The sequence below is a fragment of the Lutjanus erythropterus genome, chromosome 5, assembly GCF_056507025.1.
Source record: "Lutjanus erythropterus isolate fLutEry1 chromosome 5, fLutEry1.hap2, whole genome shotgun sequence".
Lineage (NCBI taxonomy): Eukaryota > Metazoa > Chordata > Actinopteri > Lutjaniformes > Lutjanidae > Lutjanus > Lutjanus erythropterus.
In genome coordinates this window covers 16,904,796-16,926,748 of record NC_139321.1, presented here as the reverse complement: position 1 = coordinate 16,926,748, position 21,953 = coordinate 16,904,796, and the positions used below count along the sequence as shown (strand labels likewise).

The following is a 21,953-nucleotide window of genomic DNA, read 5'->3' as shown; positions in this document are numbered from 1 at the left end:
CTAAATCCAAGTGGAAGAGTCACTTTTGTCCACTTGTGTTGCGCTCAGATTGAGGTGATCCACGACTACCAGGAGAGCCGGAGCTGTGTGTCGTACAGTCTGGAGGGAGAGGACAGCCCTGATCAGTTGAAGCGGTGAGGAGGAGGCATCTGTCCACACATCTGTGTGTCCTCAGCACTGCTCTTGATGCTGTTTGCTTTGTGATTCTCTTTGTTCAGTGCTAATGATGCCCTCTGGCTCTCTCTCCGTCTATATCTCTCTGTGTGTGGGTCACAGTCACGTGATGAGGGAACTCATAGAGACAGAAAGGATCTATGTGGAAGAGCTGCTGTCAGTTCTGCTGGTGAGAAAACACACTTTTACTCCTGTTTTTTATGTTGCACAAAAATAAGTAAAAACTTTGTTGTTTTGTTGTTCTTAATTGAGTTATTGATGGTTAAATTAGGTCTGGGCTATAAAACAATAGTGATATGTATCTGCAATGGACACTTCATCAATAGCCATAAGAAAATGGTTTAATTAAATGTTAATTAATTTCACTTAAATGCATTTAATGCAAACCATCATGAAAGCACATAACGAATACGCCCTGGCTCATAAACAGTGTATCATATCCCTCTATAATGGAGTGTGACATGCAAACAGCCAATCGTTCAACAGCTGTGTTCAGTTGCACCTTTGAGATGTGACACAACGACAGACACAACATTGAATGAGAAAATGTGCAGACATTGAGGAAATTAATTAAAAAAAGGACAGGTCAGCTCACCAGTATGGAAATTTCTGGGGTGTTTTTAAACATAGTAAGTCTGTAACCTGTTTCACTTGATAAATAAAGTGTTTCAATTCAGACTAAGGTGGTAAAATTCAAAATAAAGTGGTCAAATTAAAAATAAGCCATTAAAATGATCAATAATTCAACTGAAATCAAACATTTTATCATAATACATTTTTCAGCTGTATCACCCAGCCTTAGGTTAAATTCCTTCTGGTAAAATTGCATATGCATGAACTGTGTTTTTCTTAATTGTGTGTTGTTGTTGTTGTGTGCAGGGTTACAGGGCTGAGATGGACAACCCAGCCCTGTCAGGGCTGCTGCCTCCGATCCTGCGCAGCAAGAGAGACATCCTCTTTGGAAACATGCCTGAGATCTACAATTTTCACAGCAGGCAAGTGATTAATGAGTCACATCACACACAGACCTGTTTAAAATACAAAGACAAGCCTGTATGTCAAGTATGGAGAAGATTCACACCGTCACAACGACACAAATATGGTTCCATTTTATACTTAAATGTCAAAAGTTTTTAATACCAAATAACAGCATGAATTTGTCTCTGGTGTTATTTGAGAACTTGGTGCCTTAATGTGGTATTTTAAGGGGATTCTTGACCATTTAATCCTATTCTTGAGTCGTCACATGGTTAAATTGTGCACCACATGTGGACTAAATGGTATCAAATTAAAAACTGCTGCATCAACTTATGAGACATAACTGAAAGTGGGAATGAATTAAAATGTTCTGAGCCCTTTTACACTCAAGCTTTCACTTAGAGCATACCAAGATTTTCTTTAATGAAGAGATTTATTTTGTTTTTTTGGTTTAGAGTGTTAAAGTGAATCGCTTTATTCTAGTTGAATTGTTGGTTTTAGAAAGATAACTTTGCCATAAATGCTAAATATTCGAATTACTAGTCTGGTTGAAACATTAGACAGCCGAACATTTAGTACTGTATATATAACATAATGTTTGTTTGTTTATAAGAAGACTCCACAGGGCCCTTTCAACATGTAAAATATACACGGTAGAGTATTTTATTGTTGCCTGCTGAGGTCTGTGGCTCATTTTATTGGTCATTTTTAGAGCCAAACACACCATCCTAGCTAGAAATAAGTGTGATCTGCTGAGAGAGATTAATTGACAGTGACAGTGGTTTCTGTAGTGTGATCTTGTGTATTTGCCAGTGTTATGTATGATCCAGCTCTCTAGGAAAAAAAAGGAATCAATATGAAACCAGGATGGATTTGTTATAAATTATTTATTGCATGGATTGGCTGTAGGTAACATTATTTTACAAAAGACAACAAAAAGGAGGGGAGATACAAAGGAAAATGGCCTGAGGGTGCTGCATAAATCAAATAAATAGATACAACCAAAAGAGGACTGTAACTCAGAGCTTTAACAAGGTCTGCCCGTCTCTAAATAAAAACAAATTCAAAATAAAAATATAAGCTTAACTGTCTGACATGCCTCACATGTTCCTGTTCAAAACTGAAAATATTTCAAGCAGCACCCCTGCTCCCGGTGTTTCAAAACATCCAATTTCTGATTTCTATGAATTTTCAGTGGAAAACTAAACCTCCCCCGGTCCACAGGTAGTTAAGCAAAGACACACAGTCTACTTAAGATATACATGCAAAACATGAGAAAGGTTCAGTCACATGAGGTCCTAACAGCTACTTATTGTATTAAGGCTGATGTGTGGTTAAGGGTTAAGATGGTGTTTGTTTCAGTCACTTTGTTTTAGCTTTGGAGAAATAATTCTCGGCATTTGACCTTTCTGGTAATCCAGGGTTTTCCTTCAGGACCTGGAGGGATGCCTGGACGCTCCTGAAGGTGTGGGAGCCTGTTTTCTGGAGCGGGTGAGATGATATAAATATTTATGTTGTGAAACCTCTTTATATTTTGATCATTGGTACACAATTTGCCTCCAGATTTTTTTTTTTAAAATCTCTCTTTCATGTCTCCCCAGAAAGAGAGTTTGCAGATGTATGAATGCTACTGTCAGAATAAGCCACGCTCTGAGGCGCTGTGGAGACAGTTTTCAGACTGTGCCTTCTTTCAGGTCGGTTTTGCCACAATTTCACTTTCAATCAGTTATTTTGTCTCATTCCTTTGCTGTCTGGTGCCATGTAAGACAGGTTTACGATAAATGTTTCATACAAAAATATATGCTTTTATTGTTCCAAACTGTTTAATACCACTAAGTTAGAACAACTGCTGTCCTTTAATGTTTTACAGTTACAATTAAAAAGATGTGATCCATCATTGACAAACATTTACTGTGTTTTTATTTGTCTTCCTTGTGAAGGAGTGTCAAAAAAAGCTGGAGCACAAACTGGGCCTGGATTCCTACCTGCTGAAACCAGTCCAACGCCTCACCAAATACCAGCTGCTGCTGAAGGTTTGACAGAGAACAATGTCCCATCATAAAAATACACACAAAGTCAACCACCTACATTATGTATGTGACTTTAAGCTAAATTTTACCTGAGATTGGACATAATTCACACAGATAATCCAGTAAGAGAACATTATGTCCGATAGAAATCAAATGGTTATTAGTTATTAAAAATATATTCAACCAAAACATATGAACAACACTATCAGTTTCTAAAACCCATGTCAGAAATAACATTCAGCCACAGACCATTTGGCTTGAGGTGTTTTAGCCATATGTAAGGTGCCACTAGCTGACGGTAGGCTACCTGCTGTCATCGGAGCAAGTGAAATATAGCAAAGGCACGTGCATTGATGCTTCTGTTGCCTCTAACATCCCGTTTGGATGACCAGAGGGCAATATTCAACAGGTCAGGCATTTAAGTGGTATCAAAATGAGGCACCGAAATATGCGTTGTGCTTTGGTCCAGTAAATACCACTTGTACCAAGAACCAGTGCCATATTGTCACTGGGTTTTGGTACCTAGCCCTACTTGGGACATCCTACTTCTTCATAACACTGCGCCTTGAACTTTGACCTTCTTGCTCAAAGATGTATTCTGACGTACGTCTGTCATCTGTCCGTGCTCTCTCTGTGGTTCAGTTGATGTGTCAGTATCTTCAGCTGTGCAGAGGATTGTATCAGAAAAGCAAGCTGACTTACATACTGAAATGTGATTGGATGCAGACATCCTGCTATTTTTGGCATAGTGTGTACTATGTATTAGGACATTATAAATCTTTTCTGGTATATGAAATATTAGGCAGCATGAGTCTTGGAACACACCCTCAGCATCCCACTTTACCTCTAGTTGTTTATTATAAGTCTTTGCCACTAGGGTGCACTGTTTCAGCTACTGAATCTATGTGTGTTTTTCATGTATTTGCCTACATTTCTGTTCTTTTGTTTTTGTGTTCAGGAACTACTGAAGTACAGTACAGACTGCGAAGGCACTTCTGAGCTACAGGGGGCGCTGACAGCCATGCTGGACCTGCTCAAATCAGTCAATGACTCCATGCATCAGATAGCCATCACCGGATATGAGGTGAACCAAATCTGTCCCGATCCATGTTCAACTGATAACGGCCGAACATTCTGAAACGTTAATTAACTTGAGATAAATCCTCCCCTCTGTTATACGCAGGGCGACATTTGTGAGCTGGGCCGCGTGTTGATGCAGGGTTCTTTCAGCGTGTGGATCAGCCATAAGAGAGGTCCCACACGCATGAAGGAGCTGGCTCGCTTTAAGCCGATGCAGAGACATCTCTTCTTGTACGAGAGAGCTCTGCTCCTCTGCAAGAGGAGGGAGGAGCACGGAGACGGCTGTGACAAGACGCCCTCATACAGCTTCAAGCACTATCTGAAGGTTGGTGTATGTCTTTGTTTGTGCGACTCATAGAGGAGTGTAACAGCTATTGTGGTTAAAGTGTGATATAAATACATCAAAATAAGTTTTGACCTAGAAATAAACAAATAAATTAAACCTATGTTATTAGTGGATCATTTATTCCAGTGCTTCTATGTAAACATACATTATGACCAGGTGTGTGAGAAATATCAAATTCTAAATAATTTTAAATGCAGCCATGATTGTCAGTTTTTGTAGGAGTTTGGTAAAAAATAATGTAAAATATCACAAGGATTATTACCTACAGGTTAGTTTTGTGGGAAAAATACATAAAGTCAGACTTTGTTTAAATTATAGTGACTTTGTATGTATGTATGTGATGTATGTGGGCAGGTTTTTAAAACTAAATTTAAAGCAGAATCTCATGGGTTTTTTTTTTTTGTGTGTGTGTGACTTTTGGTGTTTAAAGGGTTAAAAACAATCAAGGTAGTAGACGAGAGAAGTAAAATTATGTTTTTTGTCACAGGAGTCCTGTCTCTTCAAACAGAGTGACATAGCAGTTGTTTCTGGTTAAACAAAAAGGATCTTACGCTTTTAAAAAAAGGTCTTTCTGTGTAGTGATCCTTTCTATAATGTTGTCAGATACTTATAATAATAATCTGAGCCTGTCTGTGGCAAAAACACTTTTGGTGAACTAACTGATGAAGCATGAGTGCCAGAGGGAATACATTGCATACTGTTGACACAAACGTAGGAAAAATTTTTAGGATTGGCACATCATTGCACAACAGTGGTTATAAAAAGGTCAGTTCTTATGGGGGCTAATAATATTGACTCTGGTATTTTTTGTTTTTTCTGAAATAATTCAAATAGAAATGATTTATGCTTTCTAAAGAAAACTAGTATGTTTAGAAATGCTATATTGATAATTCCTTGCTCTCTTAAAAAAACACTTGGGAAAATGTTGAAAAAATATACCCTGTATATCACAGGTTAAAGTTCATCCCATATAGTCTCGTATTATCCATGTCATTATCAATGACATGATCTATACTCAGGTTTTAGGACGAAGTAATAAAGCGACTAATCTACTGGAGACACATAGTTGACACTGGTGTCAGTGTTGATGTCTTTTAACACGTGTAAGTTGCCCAGCTGGCCACAGAACCCGCCATATTCCTGTAAGACTTCTTTTGTTGTATTTGCTGTATGTGTTGATGTGCGGAGAGAGTGTCACAGCCAGTGTCGCACCAACAGCTGCTGCTGCTGCTGCTGCTCTTGATTTATTATTGAGGATGTGGGGAGGAAGCAGCCACACAGCGGAGGTGTGTGAATGTTTGTGTTCTGACAGGACAGATGTGTTACATGATGTAAGTCTGGTGTATGATGTGCTGTTTGTGCTGCTTGTCCTGAAGCTGTGTGTGTGTGTCTCAGTGTAAACAGTGTATGTCTCTTGGCAGATGACTGCTGTGGGGATCACAGAGAACGTCAAGGGAGATGTGAAGAAGTTTGAGATCTGGTACAGTGGCAGGGAGGAAGTGTACGTGGTTCAGGTAAGGAAGAGTCTGAAAAAGTTTAATGCTGGCAGGTTAAACACAGTGCCTCATTCACTGACAATTTAACCCCTTCTTTTTCTTACTTTATTGTAGTTTTCCACCATTTCCACCTGAGCTACTCTTTTAATTATATTTTAAGCAAAAATATGTCACTATTATATTCTTTATTGTGAACATTTGCTGGTTTTCTTAGTCTACTTTTACAATAAACAAAAAATCTTTGGGTTTTTGTCTGTTGGTTGATAAAACAAGGCATTTTAAAATGTCACCATGAGCTCTGAGAAATGGAGATTGATATGTTCAGCAATTCATAGACAAATTGTTAACTGGATAAACTGTAAATAAAGGTCTGACATTGTAGGTCAATGCCCAAAGTTGTAATCCACTGACCGTCTGTTGTGTTGTTTCTGTTGTCGTTCAGGCTCCTACAGTGGAAGTGAAGATGGCCTGGCTCAATGAGCTTCGCAGGATCTTGACCAACCAGCAGAAGCTGCTCAGAGGTCTGAGAACAACTAAACTGAAAAAAAAAAAAAAAGTTTTCTTCCTCTTACCTGTAATGTCAGTTGTGTATCAACTCGATGCTTTGAGCACCACAAGCCAAGTGCCATCAAGTTCCATTACATTCAAAAGCAAGCAGACTTCAGCTGATATCTCCAAGACTTGGCCACTCACACCAAAATTATCTAGATAGATAAAGAGAACTACAGGTAAGAGGAAGAATACGGGACAGAGAATCTTAAGTGCAAAGGTCGACTTTCTAGTTTTGGAGCTTTGAACTGCTTCTCATGGCCCCAGAGAGTATGAGATGTGGTTGAAGCTCTGAAACTTAAAAGTAGAAGTTTGTGCTTTGATTCTCTTTACTATATACTTTTCCCAAAAGTTGGTAGAGAGTCAGTATTTATTGTCCCAGGAATGAAGATAGTTCATTGTTGAGTCTCACTCCCAGGTTGGTTAATACTGAAATTTTGGGAATTATTGTTTATTAGATCCCTGTTAACTGCTGTATTGTAACAGCAGCTACTCTTCCTGGGGTTGAGACTCAGCAACCAACTGTCTTTGTGACCTGTGACTGGCCAACATCTCCTGTCACAGGTTAGATTTTCTAAATCCTGAAAACAGCCAAGAGGAGGAGCAGAAGTCTAGTTTTCTGTAACACACATGGATTACATTATGTGAAATGGTTATTATTAGGCCTGGGCGATACAGCGATATCTATTAACAATTGACGCTTCATAAGAAAGTAGTTTGATAAAATGTTCAATAGTTTCACTTGAATGTATTAAATGAAAACGAAAGTATAAAACAAACGTGCCCTGGCTCATCAAAAGCCTGTCATATCCCTTGATAATGGAGCGAGCATTGATATGTATTGATATTAAATATTTCAAAACCTTTCGATATTATTTTTTTCACAGTATTGAAACTCTATCAGCTGCACTTTCTCACTCTCTCTTCTATCCAACAGGGAGTTGACACACACACTGCTGTGATGCTCACATAGCCCTGTCTCTTCTCACTTACTCACAGTGCTGTCTTCTTCTCATCACTTGTCTCTTTTCTATATCCACTGTCATATTATAGATTTGTTATATTTAGCTTTTAATAAAAATTCAAAATTTGATGCCCTCAATGTGAGTCAATTTTGGCCCATAACAGACACACCCAACGTGAGCTCCTTCCTTGGCTCATCAACAGCCTGTCATATTCCTAAGTGACACACCAACAGCCAATCATCTCATGGGTGTGTGTTTTTTTTGGTTACCCTGTCTGACAACAAACAGCGTGAATGACACCTGAGACAATGGCGTGCAAAATGAATGCAGATAAATAGGGACAGGTTATCTCACTGGGGTGGCAATTTTTAGGATTTTTTTTAAAATCAAACTAACTAAACTATCAAACTATCAGAGGATGAAGAGTTTGGACATTTGGAGAGAGTAGAATTGCTCTCTCGTTGTGTCCAAAGGAGCCAGCAGAGCTGGAGGAGCTCAAAAGCGTTGCTGAAAAGAGGGACGTCATGCTCAGCCAGCCGCCACCTCACCCTGACCATGGATATGGATGGATGTCCAGCTATCTAAACAGAGTTGTGTATAAACTGCAGGAATACCTTCCTGACTAAGACCAGTAATACAACAATTTATCACCTTAGCTACTTCTACCTTTTGAGTACACAATATGTACCAAACTTCACTATCATGATAGATTTTTCAGCTATATTGCCCAGGCCTTGTTGTTATGGAACTTTTGCCCAATAATGTAAAAAATAAACTGCCTACCCCAGCTTTAATATTTAACTAAAAAAACTGCAGAGGAAATGAAATGTGTCTTCTTACATTACCTGCTTCCCTCTTCTCACAGATGAAGCATATCAACATGGTCAAATGGTCGGACACATGCCGCTTTCTCCACCACCCACTGAGAGGTCAGTACCTATGGATGTTTACAGATACAGTGTTTACATCAGTGTGTTTAGCGCATGACTGTAGGCTACAGCACAAACATACAAACACACAGGCATATGCAAAACACACACATGCAGTCTCAGCACCACTATCTGCATTTGCTGAGTTTTCATATCTGAGCACAGCTTGAGTGGATGTGATGAGATCATTTCAAGTTGCCGTGGTAGAAGCTTTGTGTGTAGCGGTGTGTGAGAACGGGTGCAGGCCGCCCACTCTGTCCACTGCTGTCTGGTTGCCTTTCCCCACTCCTCCCATCCCCCACTTGCAGGGGCATGCGGCCGTCCAGAGGGGTTCCTAGGGGCTGTCTGCCGGGGCTGGACTTTGTCTCGCTGTCGGCCGACGTGTTTCTGTGCCTGCGTTCCCGAAGCCCCCGTCCTCGAAGCCCCCGGCAACGGCCCCGGCCGCGGCCCCGCCACCGCCCCCAGCGCCACTGACCTGCCCTAACGCTCAGTGGTAAACTCAGCCTGGCTCACCTCGCCCCGCCCTGGCATGACCCACCCGGCCCGGCTCGGAGACCAAAACCCCAGAGCTGCTGTGTTTGCATACTGATCGTCACCTGCAACCCCGTTTTTATTAAAGCCTCCATTCTGGTTCATAACTGACCCCCTCACTCCCTCGCTGCGTTGAGAGGTCTGTGTCTGAGCAGCTCTCCTCCATGGCATTTCTAACATGGTATCTGAAAACAGTTGCTCTTACTTCTGCATCTCAGATTTGCTATTTTGCATGAAATGCAAAGGGCAAACAAAAAGAAAAGTTTTGGTTTTCATCTCATGAGTTTTCTTAATTTCCTCATGACAGCTGGTTTTTAAGATGGGGCTCGTTTTTTGAGATCTAATCAAACTACTGTGGAATTCGCTTCCCAGAAATCATTACTCATCATGAGGGCTGCACGATATGGTAAAACTGTTCTGTCGCACATTTTACCTTAGTTTCTGCTATTTGGATATCACTCTTGGCCATATTGCAATTTCGATAATATATAAATTAATTGTGCAGCCCTACTCAGCAATTAAATGGTGACCAAATCTCTAAATTTGGATCTTGATAAATCGAGACCAGATCTTCCCCTGAGCTGACACACATGCGTGTGGACACCGTGTCAGTGGTCTGTGAGTCCTACTTTCCACTTTTGCAGAGAAGCTTGCACATGGCTGCTCTGTGCTGTGTCTTGCTGTCTGGCTAGTGCCTGAATGGTCGTGGCTGTGTGAGAAATACAGAGTTGTTCCTTGGCACTCATCCAGGGCCAGCTATACTGTTGGATAAGAGCTGACCCTCGACTGTGTGGCTGAGAATAACGTCTGCCCGGCTGTGTCTGTTGACTGCGTTCAGCATTTGGTGATGCTGTTGTTTTGTGTTCTTCCCCCCAGCAAGCAGCAGAGGGCGTCAGTGAGCTCAGAGGACACCGAGTCAGGGAGAAGCAGTCCAGACCCCCAGCTTCACTCCCCTAAACACCAGCACAACCGCAGGAGTGAGTACACCCTGTCCACACACATTTATACTATAATCAAGTAGATACTTAGTAACTAAATCACAGAAAATTATGAGGAAATTGATTTGTTTGCACTGCTGTTGTTGATTGTTTTCATAATATCTAACTGATGTAGATATTTACCTCTCCATCCTCAGCAGTTCAGGTGTACTTTGACCTGAAGAACCAGGTACATCCAGGAATTTGGGGGAAAAAGGTCCAACTACTGAGATTAGCTTTTGATTCTACGTTATTGTTACTTTCCCAGTAAGTGACAAGGGGTCTTTATAATGTCGATATAGTTACTAAGTATCTACATGGTGCTTTTAAGGTAAAGTAGATAAAAAGCAGTCATCAGTACCTGTAACAGTCTGAGTACCGTGTGTGTGACCCAGGTTGGCCCGGAGCTCATCACTCGGTAGACATCTGCGAGGGTCTGGAGGAGTGGCCTGGAGGTCGGGACGCCTTCCACCCATCTGACACAGAGGAGGAGGTTCTGGTGCAGCTGGTGAGGACGAATACTGTCACATTAGATATAAGGCAAAAAATGATAAACAGTAAGATCCCCTCTGCTTTTTCTGACCTTTGTGCATCATATATTTGTTTAATTAATGAGCTAATCAGCCTTTTAGAGAATATCTGCTGGTATTACTTGATTACTCATTTGAGATGGCCTGCAAAATTCAATACTTTAAAGATAATTACCAAATACAGTGTAATTCAATAACAAACCTGTACTCATATTTATTTTATTTTTTCAACTTTGTGCTTTAATGCATCACTCTGTACTTAGCTTTTAATTGGCTTTATGACATCTGTTCTCAGTTTATCTTCTTTTTATCTCACTGTTTCAATCTCTTATTTTCATAGGAGCCCTTCTGGGGATGGGTGTTGCAAATCAGCATCCGCCATAAAACATAAATAGGTAGTAAATAAATTAACAACCATCAAAAACCAAAGCATTTCAGGATGTAACCCTAACTGTAATATTAAATATTTAGTACTGTCAGCACTCTACTATGTAAAATAGTTTGTTTTATTTTTATTACTATGACTTCAACCAATCTACTTTATATAATCTTTGTATATAATGTCTGTTTTTTTGAGAAGCAAAAAGGTAAGTACAGCGTAATCTCGTTATACATTGGCGTATTGTTTTCCGTGTACTTTTTACTAATAATACGGTTGGATCACATTTGATCCTTTTTCCACACATATTATGAAACTTTTGGACTCACTCCTTTTGTGAGTTAAGAAATATTTCTGACTTTTAATTGTTAATATCTTTTTGGACAGTGAACATTGCTAAACTTCAGTGTAAATATGTGAGTAAATGTAAAGACTGATTTTCAACTCTGGCTTAATGTTAAATTAACATTAAAGGTCCAGTGTGTAAGACGTAAGAAGTATGTTTTGTATAAACACTGAAAATAAGAATCATTATGTTTTCGTTTCCTAAGAATGAGCAGTTTATATCTACAGAGAGTGCGGGTCCTCTTCCACGGAAGACGCCATATTGCACTGCCACGTTTCTAAAGTAGCCTAGAACAGACAAACCAAACAGTGGCTCTAGATACGGCCTTCCCCGTGTGGTTTGAATTTCACAGCCACATCCTCACGACATACATGGTTGCAAAATGGAACTTGATGAAGGCTTACAAGCACAAGGCTTTTGGATTTTGTTTTTGTGTTTTTTCCACAGGAACATCAGTCATTGCTTAACATCACTGTAAATATGCAAGTGTTGGTCAAAAGGCTCATTTTCCACTTTTGCCCCTTAGCTAGTTAAATTATCCATTAACACAACAATAAAATAAACAAGCAAAAACATCAGACACTAGTCTCTGCTTTTGTGTCTTCACACCTGAATTACGGTCACAACACTTACTTTTACTCTTGCTTGAGAAAAGTAGCTGGACTGCAGATGGTTTATAATGCTACAGCCTGTTTCTGACAAAGACTAAGAGCAGGGAGCTCATTAATTCAGTGCTGGCCTTTCTTCATTGGCTATTTATCAAGTTCTCTACATGATAAAGTCCCTAACTACTGTATATTTCTGAGTTGTGGTGTCCATATAGTACTTTAAAGTCTCCAAGGTTTGTAAACTGGGTCAGTCATGTTTAAATAAAGAAGCAGAATGCATTTTCTGTCTTGGAATACTTTATCTTTTACCACCAGGTCATCCAGTTCAATAGACACACTTTTCTGAACTGTTTTGGCCCTTTTGTTTTATATTATTTGTGTTAGAATTTTATTGCTATCCTGCACTACGATGCACTTTGTAACCTTTACTTTGAAAAGTTCCCAATCAAGTCTCCACTATATGAATAAATCTTTTTGCACTTGACTTTTCCCCCTCTGTGTTAGTCTCCAGGCAGATACATGGCTTTGGCTGACTGTCTTCAAAATGGACCCGACAGCATCCCCATCAAATGTGGAGACGTAATCCAACTGCAGTGTGAAGACAACAAGGGACGCTGGTGAGTTTTCAGCCTGTCAACACATGATGTGTGTGAGGTAAACCAGTCTGTCAGGGTGGCCTGGTGATCAGTGAAATGGTACAGCTTAGCTAAATGCAGGAAACTGCAAGTTAAACCTGGCGACAAAGTTTATTTACCTGATTTCTCCTCCTTTTGTCTTTTCCCGGCTTTTCTTCATCCTTCAGGCTGGTGAAGAATCTGAGTCGACGACAGGAGGGCTTCATGGCTGCTACCAGCTTGCAGCTGATTATAGGAGACAGCAGTCGAGGACACTCCTCCAGACTAGGGGGTAAAGAAAACACATGGGGCTTCTGAGATGACAATATAAATGTTGAGCCACAGTATTTCTTTACTTTGATTTTCTTTTTAAAAGTCTATATATATGTTCTTGCAGACCCAGGGAACCTGAAGGCGAGAAAGCTCAGCTCCCCGTAGAGAAGAAAGCACAGAATGTGAATCTAATATTTACCTGGTGGACAGTGAACAGACAGAAGCAACAGATTGAGCCATAGCTGTCCTACTCTTCACTCCCCAGTCTGCTTTCTCCAGCACAGTTCAATCATTGAAGAGAAAAATGTGGGAATCTACAGGCCGGATTTTCCAGGCTGGTGTGTTTTTTTTTTTTTCTGGAGGCTGTTTTAGCCCTCATGGACAATCAACAGCTGATCCCTGGATCCTGATTGGTCTTCCTCTTTTTCTGATTGGTGATGAGTGTCTTGTCCTTCTGGCGCTCTCATCTGCACACACTTTGGGGATGTGAGGTCACTGCTGCAGCATTTCACAATCTGTGGACATCTGTGAAACATTTTTCTTCATTCCAGCTCCTACTTGAGATGATTGTGTCTCCGAGTGTGTGTTCCTGTTTGTCTCAGTGCGTGCTGGATGGATGGTAACCCAGGATTTGCCTGAAACGTTTCTTAAAGCAGAGACTTTTGTACAGGTATCATTTTTAACATTTATTGTACCTCAAGTGTTTCATCTTTCTGTCAACATTTTCCATTGAACGACTTCATTGTATTTTTCTTACATTTCATTCCTTAAAGGGACAGTTCACCCCAAAATTAAAAATACATGTTCTTCCTCTTATCTGTAGTTCTATTTATCCATCTGGACTGTTTCGATGTGAGCTGCAGATTTTTGGAGATACTGGCAGCAGAGATGTTGCTTTTTTGGTTCATTTTGCTTCAACAGAAAAACATGGAATTACAGAAGACAGCTGTTGTATAGTCATGTGCAAAAATTAGGTGTAAAATTAGCCATCACATCAGCCCAATCTTTGCTGGTCAAACGCAGAAAACCAAATGTTCCAGGTACTTTTGATGGAAATGCGGTTTAAACGGCACAAGGCTTGTGGTGCTCAAAGCTCAAAAAATACATTTAAAAACTCAACAGCAATGTTTAAGCAGAAATCATGACCCGGTTACTCAAAATAATCTGCAGACCTAGCTGTGAGCATTTTAGCAGTATGGCTATCTCTTCTCAGCAACTCACAACAAAACAATCTAGGTAGATAAATAGTGCTACAGGTAAGAGGAAAAACAAGCATGTTAGATTTTGGGGTGAACGGTTCCTGTAAGGCACTGTTCTTGTGTACAGTCTAGGAGTTAAAATGCCAAAATGTGCCATGCCATAATGCCTTTTTTATTCCTCTCTTGTATGTACCGTTTGCAAAATCAAATAACTGCTTCAACCTTGACCTCACAAATATTCAACAGGCACTTTAAAAAGGTGGACGGACAAAAAGGACAGAAAGGTCCACCCATTGTGTGACTGAATGTGTGCTTTGCTTGCCGCTTTACCTCTCCGACCATGTATTTCCCCTTATTCATGCTGTTATTTCCTTTGTTTATCTTGAACGTGTGATGTGTTTGGGAGGCAGGGGAGACATACCCCCTGCACGCAGGCAGCGGTTGACGTGTCAGTGATGGTAATGTAAGACACAGCCAGAAATGATGAAGATTGATGGCTGCAGTAATCCTCAGTGTGTGCCGTAGACGAACGGGAGGCTCGAGCCACAGAGCACCAAACACTGTCATTCTCCTCAGGATCTTCGGGGAGCCCACTGTCAGTCACGGCGTAGAGAAGGGAGAGAGATTATGTTGTGTGCACCCCTCCATCGCAGACGCAGATTGTTTCCTCCTCACCATTACAGCTCAGTTAATCTCGGGTTCCCCATTAAAAGGGATCATACGGCCAACATGAAATATACCCTCTGTGTCGAACGCTTAATTAAATATTGATTGCAGACTTATATGAATTTACCACATCAAATCGAGGCCCCAGTCGGAGGGCTGCCTTTGATACACTGTGTTTGATATGGAAATGAGTTGAGAAAGCAGCAGGGGCTGCCGCGCACTACACATTTCCTATGTTGTTAATTTATTTATTTTGCTGTCATGTTGTTCCTTCATATTGTGAGGTATCTGTGCAGCCCCGAATGAAATTACATCTCCATATATTTACAGGAGCTATGCTTGACTTGCACAACAAAACCCCAGTTCATTTCTTTTCAGCTTATATGACAAAATCAGATTGTTTCTTCGTAATATTTGATCCCAAATGCTGCAGATTTTGCACAGTTTTTTCCAGGTTGGAAAACAAAAAGAAAAACCTGCTTTAAGTTCTCTGTAGCCTGATGAGCCAAGTAGCCTGAGCTTGTTGCTGAGTGTTTCTTTAACATGAAAATGCATGGCAACTGAACAATGAGCAGGTTTGTGTGAGTCACTGTTCGATACTGGCTTCTTTTTGTACAGCTTCAGTTCTGTAAGTCATAAAATAAAAATAAACTATTTATTGCAATAATTATTTTGTTTTGGTAGTAAAAATGTTTTAAAATGGCGGTACATTTGGCTAAAAATAATGCTGCTCTCTTTCATAAACCATGATTTAATTTATTATTCTTGTTTTAATGGGAGCCGACTTGTACAATAAAATTGTGCAGACTTTCCTGTTTTTGTGAAGTTTTTGGTCACAAAGCCCACTGAAGCGCAGTGCTGGAATGTAACTTAATAAAGGTGAGGTTCTGGTATTAGTCTTTATTATTTTAACGCCACTTTGTTCTACTCCACCACAGAGTGAAATATTCTACTTTTTACTTCGCTCCAACTATCTGCCAGCTTAAGTGAGTACTTACTTTACAAATGAATATTTTTGCACACAAAACATACAGTTGATAAAATGACAGTTTGTTAAAATTAAACTAAATCAAATTAACTAAATTAATCGGTTTATACAAGTGCTGCTGAAATGATTAGTTGATTAAGCAATAAGGGAATTGACAGAAAATTAATTTTGATAATTGTCATGTTTCAGCTTCAAAATGCAAGGATTTGCTGTATTTCCTTTCATTTATTTTAATATTTTTGAATTTTGTAGCATTGGTTGGACAAATCAATCACTGTGAAGGTGTCACTTAAGGTTCTGCGTAAGTTTGACTGCATTTGTCACTATTGAGACTACTGAATTTTTACAAACCAAATGATCAATCAATTAATGGAGAAAATGGTCAGCTGATTAATGCATAATGAAAATAATCATTAGTGGCAGTCCTTTAAAAAAAAAAAGTCTAAAAATAGCTCCACCTCAACCAATTACAACAGTAAAATTCTGCTTTACATTAATAATGATAATATAATATTATAACACTCACAGCAGCCATTTTTCTGCATTGAGCGCTTTTACTATTAATACTTGCAGTACATTTTCCTGATTGCACTTCTTTACTTAAGTAACATTTTCAATTGTGTTACTTGTAACAGATTATTTTTTACAGTGTGATATTAATATTTTTACTTAAGTAAAGGATCTGAAGACTTCCTCCACTACGGCTGACACCTGGATTTGAAAAGATCCAGTTTCTCTGCGTCTGAATACCACCACTTGTAAAACATTTATTTACCAGCAGGTGGGAGTGATGTGTTTTGATGCAACTGTACACAGTCAGTGTGTTGTTGCTACAGTCAGACCTGAATTTGATATCATCTACTTCATATTCTATGTTTAGTACAGTATAAAAAGACATAAAAACGTTTAAAACAAACCCATATATCGGTGTTTTACCTATGCCTTTGCAATGTATACTTCTGTAGTCAACTGTAATGTATTTACTTCAATTAATCAATTAATCGTCAATTTAAATTACGCATTATGTTTTTATTTTGTCACATATCTAACTGCTTTCACAAACTTTCAGTACAATGGCATCCTGCTCAGGCAGGTCAGAGGCGAGAGTCTTTTATAAGTTGCTGACGTGTGTGGACACATTGGTTTTTGCAGAGTTTACACCTATGACCTTCCAGTTATTTGTGTTACCATCAGATTCATGGTTTGCATGCCAAATTCCTTTAACAATGAGCATCTTTTAACAAGCACTTTTTATATCCTGTGAAGGTTCCTGTTTCAAAGTTACTTTAAGTTTAAGGGTCAGGATCATCCATATCCACATCCAGATGTTGTTTATTTAATCCCATTACATTTTCTATCCAGCGGTAATAAAGGGACACCCGGGTGTATACACCATATTTTCCAACCTTTGCACATTCCTCCCCCCAGCTCACGATGCCCGTCAGGAACCACGTGTCATGAATACTGTTTGCATGAGGCCCTCCGCTGTCCCCCTGACAGGCATCTTTATCCTCGTCATAGTATCCTGCACAGAACATGACGGGAGTGATCCTGGAACTGCTGCTGCGCTTACACTCTGTCCGATCTGTGTAGGGGACCTCCACCTTCTGCAAAGAGTCAGACGTTAATCCCAGGAAGCGGGTTCGGCCCCAGCCGCTGACCGTAGCCGGGGAGGACTCCTTCACCAGGGTCTCAGTGAAGACCTTGGGCCCGATGCAGATGGGTCGGACTGTTGCTGAGAAGGTGATGGGGCTTTTGAGGTAAATCAGGGCAATGTCATGGTTGTATAAGCTTACGCTGGCATTGTAGCGTGGGTGTATGTGCTCCTCCAACACTTCGTAATCCTGCTCTGTGTCCTCACGGATGTAGATGTTGTGCTCCCCTGCAAGTACAAATATTACATACACATATAACTTATAGTGGAGTTTTTTTTTTTAAATTTTAGATTATTAAGCAAGCGCCCCATGTACTGAGATCATTAGCCCTCTGCAGCGGCCACTGGCTCAACTACCGGGTGGCCCATTTGCTATGTGTCAACCCCCCCCCCCATCTCTTTCTACCCCCTTTCCTGTCATATCTTCAGCTGTTACTATCAAAATAAAGGCAAAGCCAAAAATTATCTTGAAAAAACAAAAAAAAAACAAAGTTTAGTCTCTGGGCTGCCTTAATATTTTAAGAGTTGAAGTTTAGGTGATTTTATAATGATTTTCTAATCATTCAAACATCCATTCATTCAAAACATTCAGTCACACTGACAAACATTACAAACAAATTTGTTTTTCTTACAAAAGAAAATACTGAAGCCACACAATAAAACAAGCTAACAATTTGAGGCAGTCACAGACCTGCAACTCACATGTTCTGCAACGTAAAATTATTTATTTTGCCAATCGAGTGTACACTTAAACTGCTATTAATTTCTTTAGGTGAACCTTTTTTAAGTGTCTAAAATACCTTTTGTTGTTGAACCTGTCTATGGCAGACTATCGATAAGTACCTACATCAAATAATCCGAACTATACCTTCAAGCTCCTGCTATTGATGGGAATATTCCATCACGCTTTCGCAGAGGCAAAACTAGCTGTTGAATCTTACCTACTCTAATGAAGAAGGAGCCTTGTGCCTCCACCAGGCAGTGAGCAGCAGTGATAATCCAGCGCTCGCTGAGAATGGAGCCCCCGCAGAATAACTGACCACTGGGACGAGCTACCAAGGCCACCTGAATAAAAGAGGGAGGGAAGAGCTGTGAACATGCTGCACCAGCCATTTCTTTTCCCCTCATGCATTTCCTGTAACAAAGCCTTACATGCTTCATTCTTCACACTTTACTTCAATGTAATACCTGCCATGGGATCTCTCCTGGAATTACCACTTCGCCACCCACAATACGTTTAATGGGCGGCTCCTCGGTAGGGGCCTCAGCGTCACTCTGCATCGCCCATAAGGGTAATTTCTTTCGGGACTTGTCTTCTTCAAAGTCATTTGCTGCTGGAGGAGACGCTGTGGTACTGGAGGGAGGGGATGTAGGGTCGGTGGTGACGTTGGTCACTGAGGTGGTGTTCTCCAGGCTTGCGTTCTCACGGCCGAACAGACTCCTTCTATGTTCTAGTGGACTCACATCTTTCAGGGCGGTTCTGCCACATGGAAATTCCACTGGAGATGTGAGAAAAGAGGAGTCATGTTGTAGAATTGTAATATGATAAGATATTTAACAGAAAATTCATTAAAAAAGATGTTGACACCCTCTGGTTCACAGTTCAGCCCGTCCTCCATCAGCCTGTATCCTGTCGCACAGGAACATTTAGCTCCAAAGGTTACCATTGACTCACAGATGTGCATACAGTCGCCGTTGTTCACATCACACCTTTTTTCTACAACTGAAGAGAGAAAACCCATATTATTAACTAAAACCCATTCTGTTATTATACATGTACCATGACATGTTGTTACCATACAGTATAAGCTCTTGTATGTTTTGTTGTACCAAGTCTCAAACATGAATTGTGAGACGTGCCATGAATGATTAAATGATACAGGTTCACATTTAACAACTCTGTCTTAAAACAATAGTCAGCTGCACATATGAACATGTAATCATTCCTCCTGTTCATGCTGGACATTAAAAGGTGCGGTCCTCGTACGCCTCCATTGGAGACAAAATCTACAGTCCACATTCTGAGCGAAAATGTGTTCAAAACTTTATCTTTTAAAAATGAGGCTTCAGCCCAAAGGAATGATAGAAACATACGTAACTTTTGTTTTAAGACAGACTTGAAAAATAGTGAACTTATCCTTTAAGTGCACCTCCTCCTCTGTCAGACAAATGTGTGATTCAGGTAAATGCAGTCACACAGAGGGCACCTGGTTGCTGTTTTTAGAACATCCAAAAAGACAAACAATCTAATTTTGGGACCGAAAACCAGACAGTCTGGATGTGAGCCATTGATCTAATTTAGAACGAAGTAGAGGGGAAAAAAGCATTTGGCTGTTTATCCTTTGAGATCTGATCGGATCTGATCTGATATTCTGAGACAATTTGGATCAAGTAGCATAAAAATCTAATTTCTTTTGATCACATGTTTAAATCGAGCAACAGATCTTTCACTTACCGATCTCACAGTTCCTGCCAGTGAAGCCAGACGGACATGAGCAGCTGTAGTAGCCAACGTGGTCTTCGCATGACCCCTGGTTCAGACAAGGACTGGACTTACACTGATTACCATCTGAAGAAATCCAGACACAGCACGTCAACATATGGTCATCATTTATAGTCCTTTTATAAAGACATGTTTACTCAGAGACAAAAGTATAAAGTGACGATATAAAGTCACAATTAAGTAACTGGAAATATCTTGACGAGTAATATAAGGTGAAAGGTTCATGGTCCAATAAGCCAGACAGAAAATTCTCTCAACAAAGTCACAACCATCACTGCAGCGCTTTTACCATTTTTTATTTGTGTTGAAAAGTTTGTTTAAAAAGTTCTTACCTACATATACCACCCAGAACGCCATCTGAAATACAGAGCAACGTCTCTAATGAGTAAAACCAGGAAAAAAACAACACTGTACAAATAAACTATTTGATTTAACATAAAAAAGTTACTGTCTGGTTTGCCTTAAAATTCTAAGTTGACTTAATTTGAAAAGACAAGTTTTCTCGTCCAATAAATTTGACAGTAATTCAGCTCTACAAAAGAAAACATGTTCCATGAATTTAAGATATCAGTTTGAATGAACAACTGCTCACACTGACAAGCATTACTAACAAATTTGATTTTCTTTTATATTTTTTCTTCATTTCACACAAACAACTTGCAGCTGCAGCTGCTCCTGTTGGAGCTACGTTGTTCCAGCGTCAACACAAGGACAATATATGAAACTGCTCCCAGTGAATTTATTAATACTAGAAATTATAAATACTGGAAATTTTAAGTTTAATTAACTTGACTAAACAAAACTTGTATATTTGAGTTAAGTTAGTGAGAAAAGATTAGTTGATTCTACTAAGTTCCTGTATATTTTGTTGCTGTTTTTTCTTACAGTTAATACATGTAAAATGAAATAAATAAATACCCACCGTCTTTCCGTCATCCTCAAAGAACTCCCTGGCCTCTTCCAGGTCACACAATTCTTCGATACACTCCCTCTCTAAGTTACCCTCCAGCAGCTCCTCAAACACGCCAGTGTTGGCGCGTTTGTGTCTCCGCAGAACGTTGCCAGCTGCCTCGCCGGACAGGAACACTGGAGCTGCAGGTGGAGCTGGAGCTAGAGACAACGAAAGGACGATACAGACCCACAGTCTTAAGTAACTGTTTCTATCTCACAGATGACAACAACAAATATGTAAAGTTTGGAGATGTTCCTTTGTGTAAAAATAAAGCAGAACTGCAGCGATTAGTCGATTAATCAATTAGTTGTCAACTATAAAAGTGATAAACTATTTTGATAATCGACTGATTGGTTTGATTGAATTCTCTCATTTCAGCTTCTCAAATGTGAACATTTTCTGGTTTCTTTAATGCTCTACGACAGTAAATTAAACATCTCAGAGTTATGGACAAAACAGGACATTTGAGGACGGCATCCTGAGCTATGAGAAACACTGATCGATATTTTTCACCATTTTCTAATCAAACAACTAATCGATGAATAAAGAAAATAATAAATATTAACCGATGATGAAAATAATCGTTAGTTGCAGCCCTAAAATAAATTTAACAAAAAGTTGATCCTCCACTCGTCACATGCCGTGACAACACAGTAAAAGCAACACAGCACGACTAAAATTAACCTCAAGTCAGAGAAATTATTTATGAGCTTCACATAGATGAAACATATAATACCTCCATAGCCCAGCTGAAAATCCAAAAGCAGCAAACATAAGAAAAACAACGAAAATGGTGCCATTCCAAACAGCTCTGATGTTCTGACACACTCACTGGACCATCACTCCAAAGTACAGACCTCTGTTTGCACATGTACACTGATTCTGTCTGATAAAGACTTGTGTGTCAACATACACACACGCACTGACAGACTCTGTGTGTTTATGTTTATTTGTAAATGAACAAAGACCGGACTTTCTTTGACAATAACAGGGTTGACGGAGCAGTGTCAACAGATTTAATAAAAGTCTGTATGGTTCTGTGTTAAGTTAGATCTCAGTTTTCACCTCTGCTCCCAGGCCTGTTGTTGATCAGGTTCAGCTGAGGTTACCGATGATACCATCCTCTGAAAAGACCAAAATATTTGTCCAATGTTCTTTATTTCATTACAAAAGGCAGCCATAAAGC

At 39.8% G+C, this 21,953-nt stretch overlaps 2 protein-coding genes across 2 annotated transcripts in view; one reads left to right on the top strand and one right to left on the bottom strand.

Moving 5' to 3' along the window:
- The window catches only part of mcf2a (MCF.2 cell line derived transforming sequence a), a 35,426-nt gene extending 22,362 nt beyond the window's left edge, over nucleotides 1-13,064 (top strand). The window contains exons 15-30 of the mRNA XM_084718906.1: nucleotides 49-134; nucleotides 277-343; nucleotides 1,054-1,169; nucleotides 2,574-2,643; nucleotides 2,754-2,846; nucleotides 3,093-3,185; nucleotides 4,141-4,266; nucleotides 4,366-4,587; nucleotides 6,030-6,122; nucleotides 6,547-6,625; nucleotides 8,484-8,547; nucleotides 9,955-10,055; nucleotides 10,451-10,563; nucleotides 12,423-12,535; nucleotides 12,721-12,824; nucleotides 12,930-13,064. Coding sequence (XP_084575032.1) covers nucleotides 49-134; nucleotides 277-343; nucleotides 1,054-1,169; nucleotides 2,574-2,643; nucleotides 2,754-2,846; nucleotides 3,093-3,185; nucleotides 4,141-4,266; nucleotides 4,366-4,587; nucleotides 6,030-6,122; nucleotides 6,547-6,625; nucleotides 8,484-8,547; nucleotides 9,955-10,055; nucleotides 10,451-10,563; nucleotides 12,423-12,535; nucleotides 12,721-12,824; nucleotides 12,930-12,970 — 1,581 coding nt within the window. The 3' untranslated portion in view covers nucleotides 12,971-13,064. The remainder of the gene's footprint in view (nucleotides 1-48; nucleotides 135-276; nucleotides 344-1,053; nucleotides 1,170-2,573; nucleotides 2,644-2,753; nucleotides 2,847-3,092; nucleotides 3,186-4,140; nucleotides 4,267-4,365; nucleotides 4,588-6,029; nucleotides 6,123-6,546; nucleotides 6,626-8,483; nucleotides 8,548-9,954; nucleotides 10,056-10,450; nucleotides 10,564-12,422; nucleotides 12,536-12,720; nucleotides 12,825-12,929) is intronic.
- A 3,817-nt stretch (nucleotides 13,065-16,881) lies between these two features.
- f9a (coagulation factor IXa) lies at nucleotides 16,882-21,638 on the bottom strand. Its single transcript, XM_084718904.1, is given in 9 exon segments — nucleotides 16,882-17,540; nucleotides 18,254-18,377; nucleotides 18,501-18,811; nucleotides 18,901-19,035; nucleotides 19,768-19,881; nucleotides 20,148-20,172; nucleotides 20,738-20,925; nucleotides 21,504-21,596; nucleotides 21,599-21,638. Coding segments are annotated over 9 exon segments (1,620 nt in total). The 3' UTR covers nucleotides 16,882-16,950.
- Nucleotides 21,639-21,953: the final 315 nt, after the last annotated feature.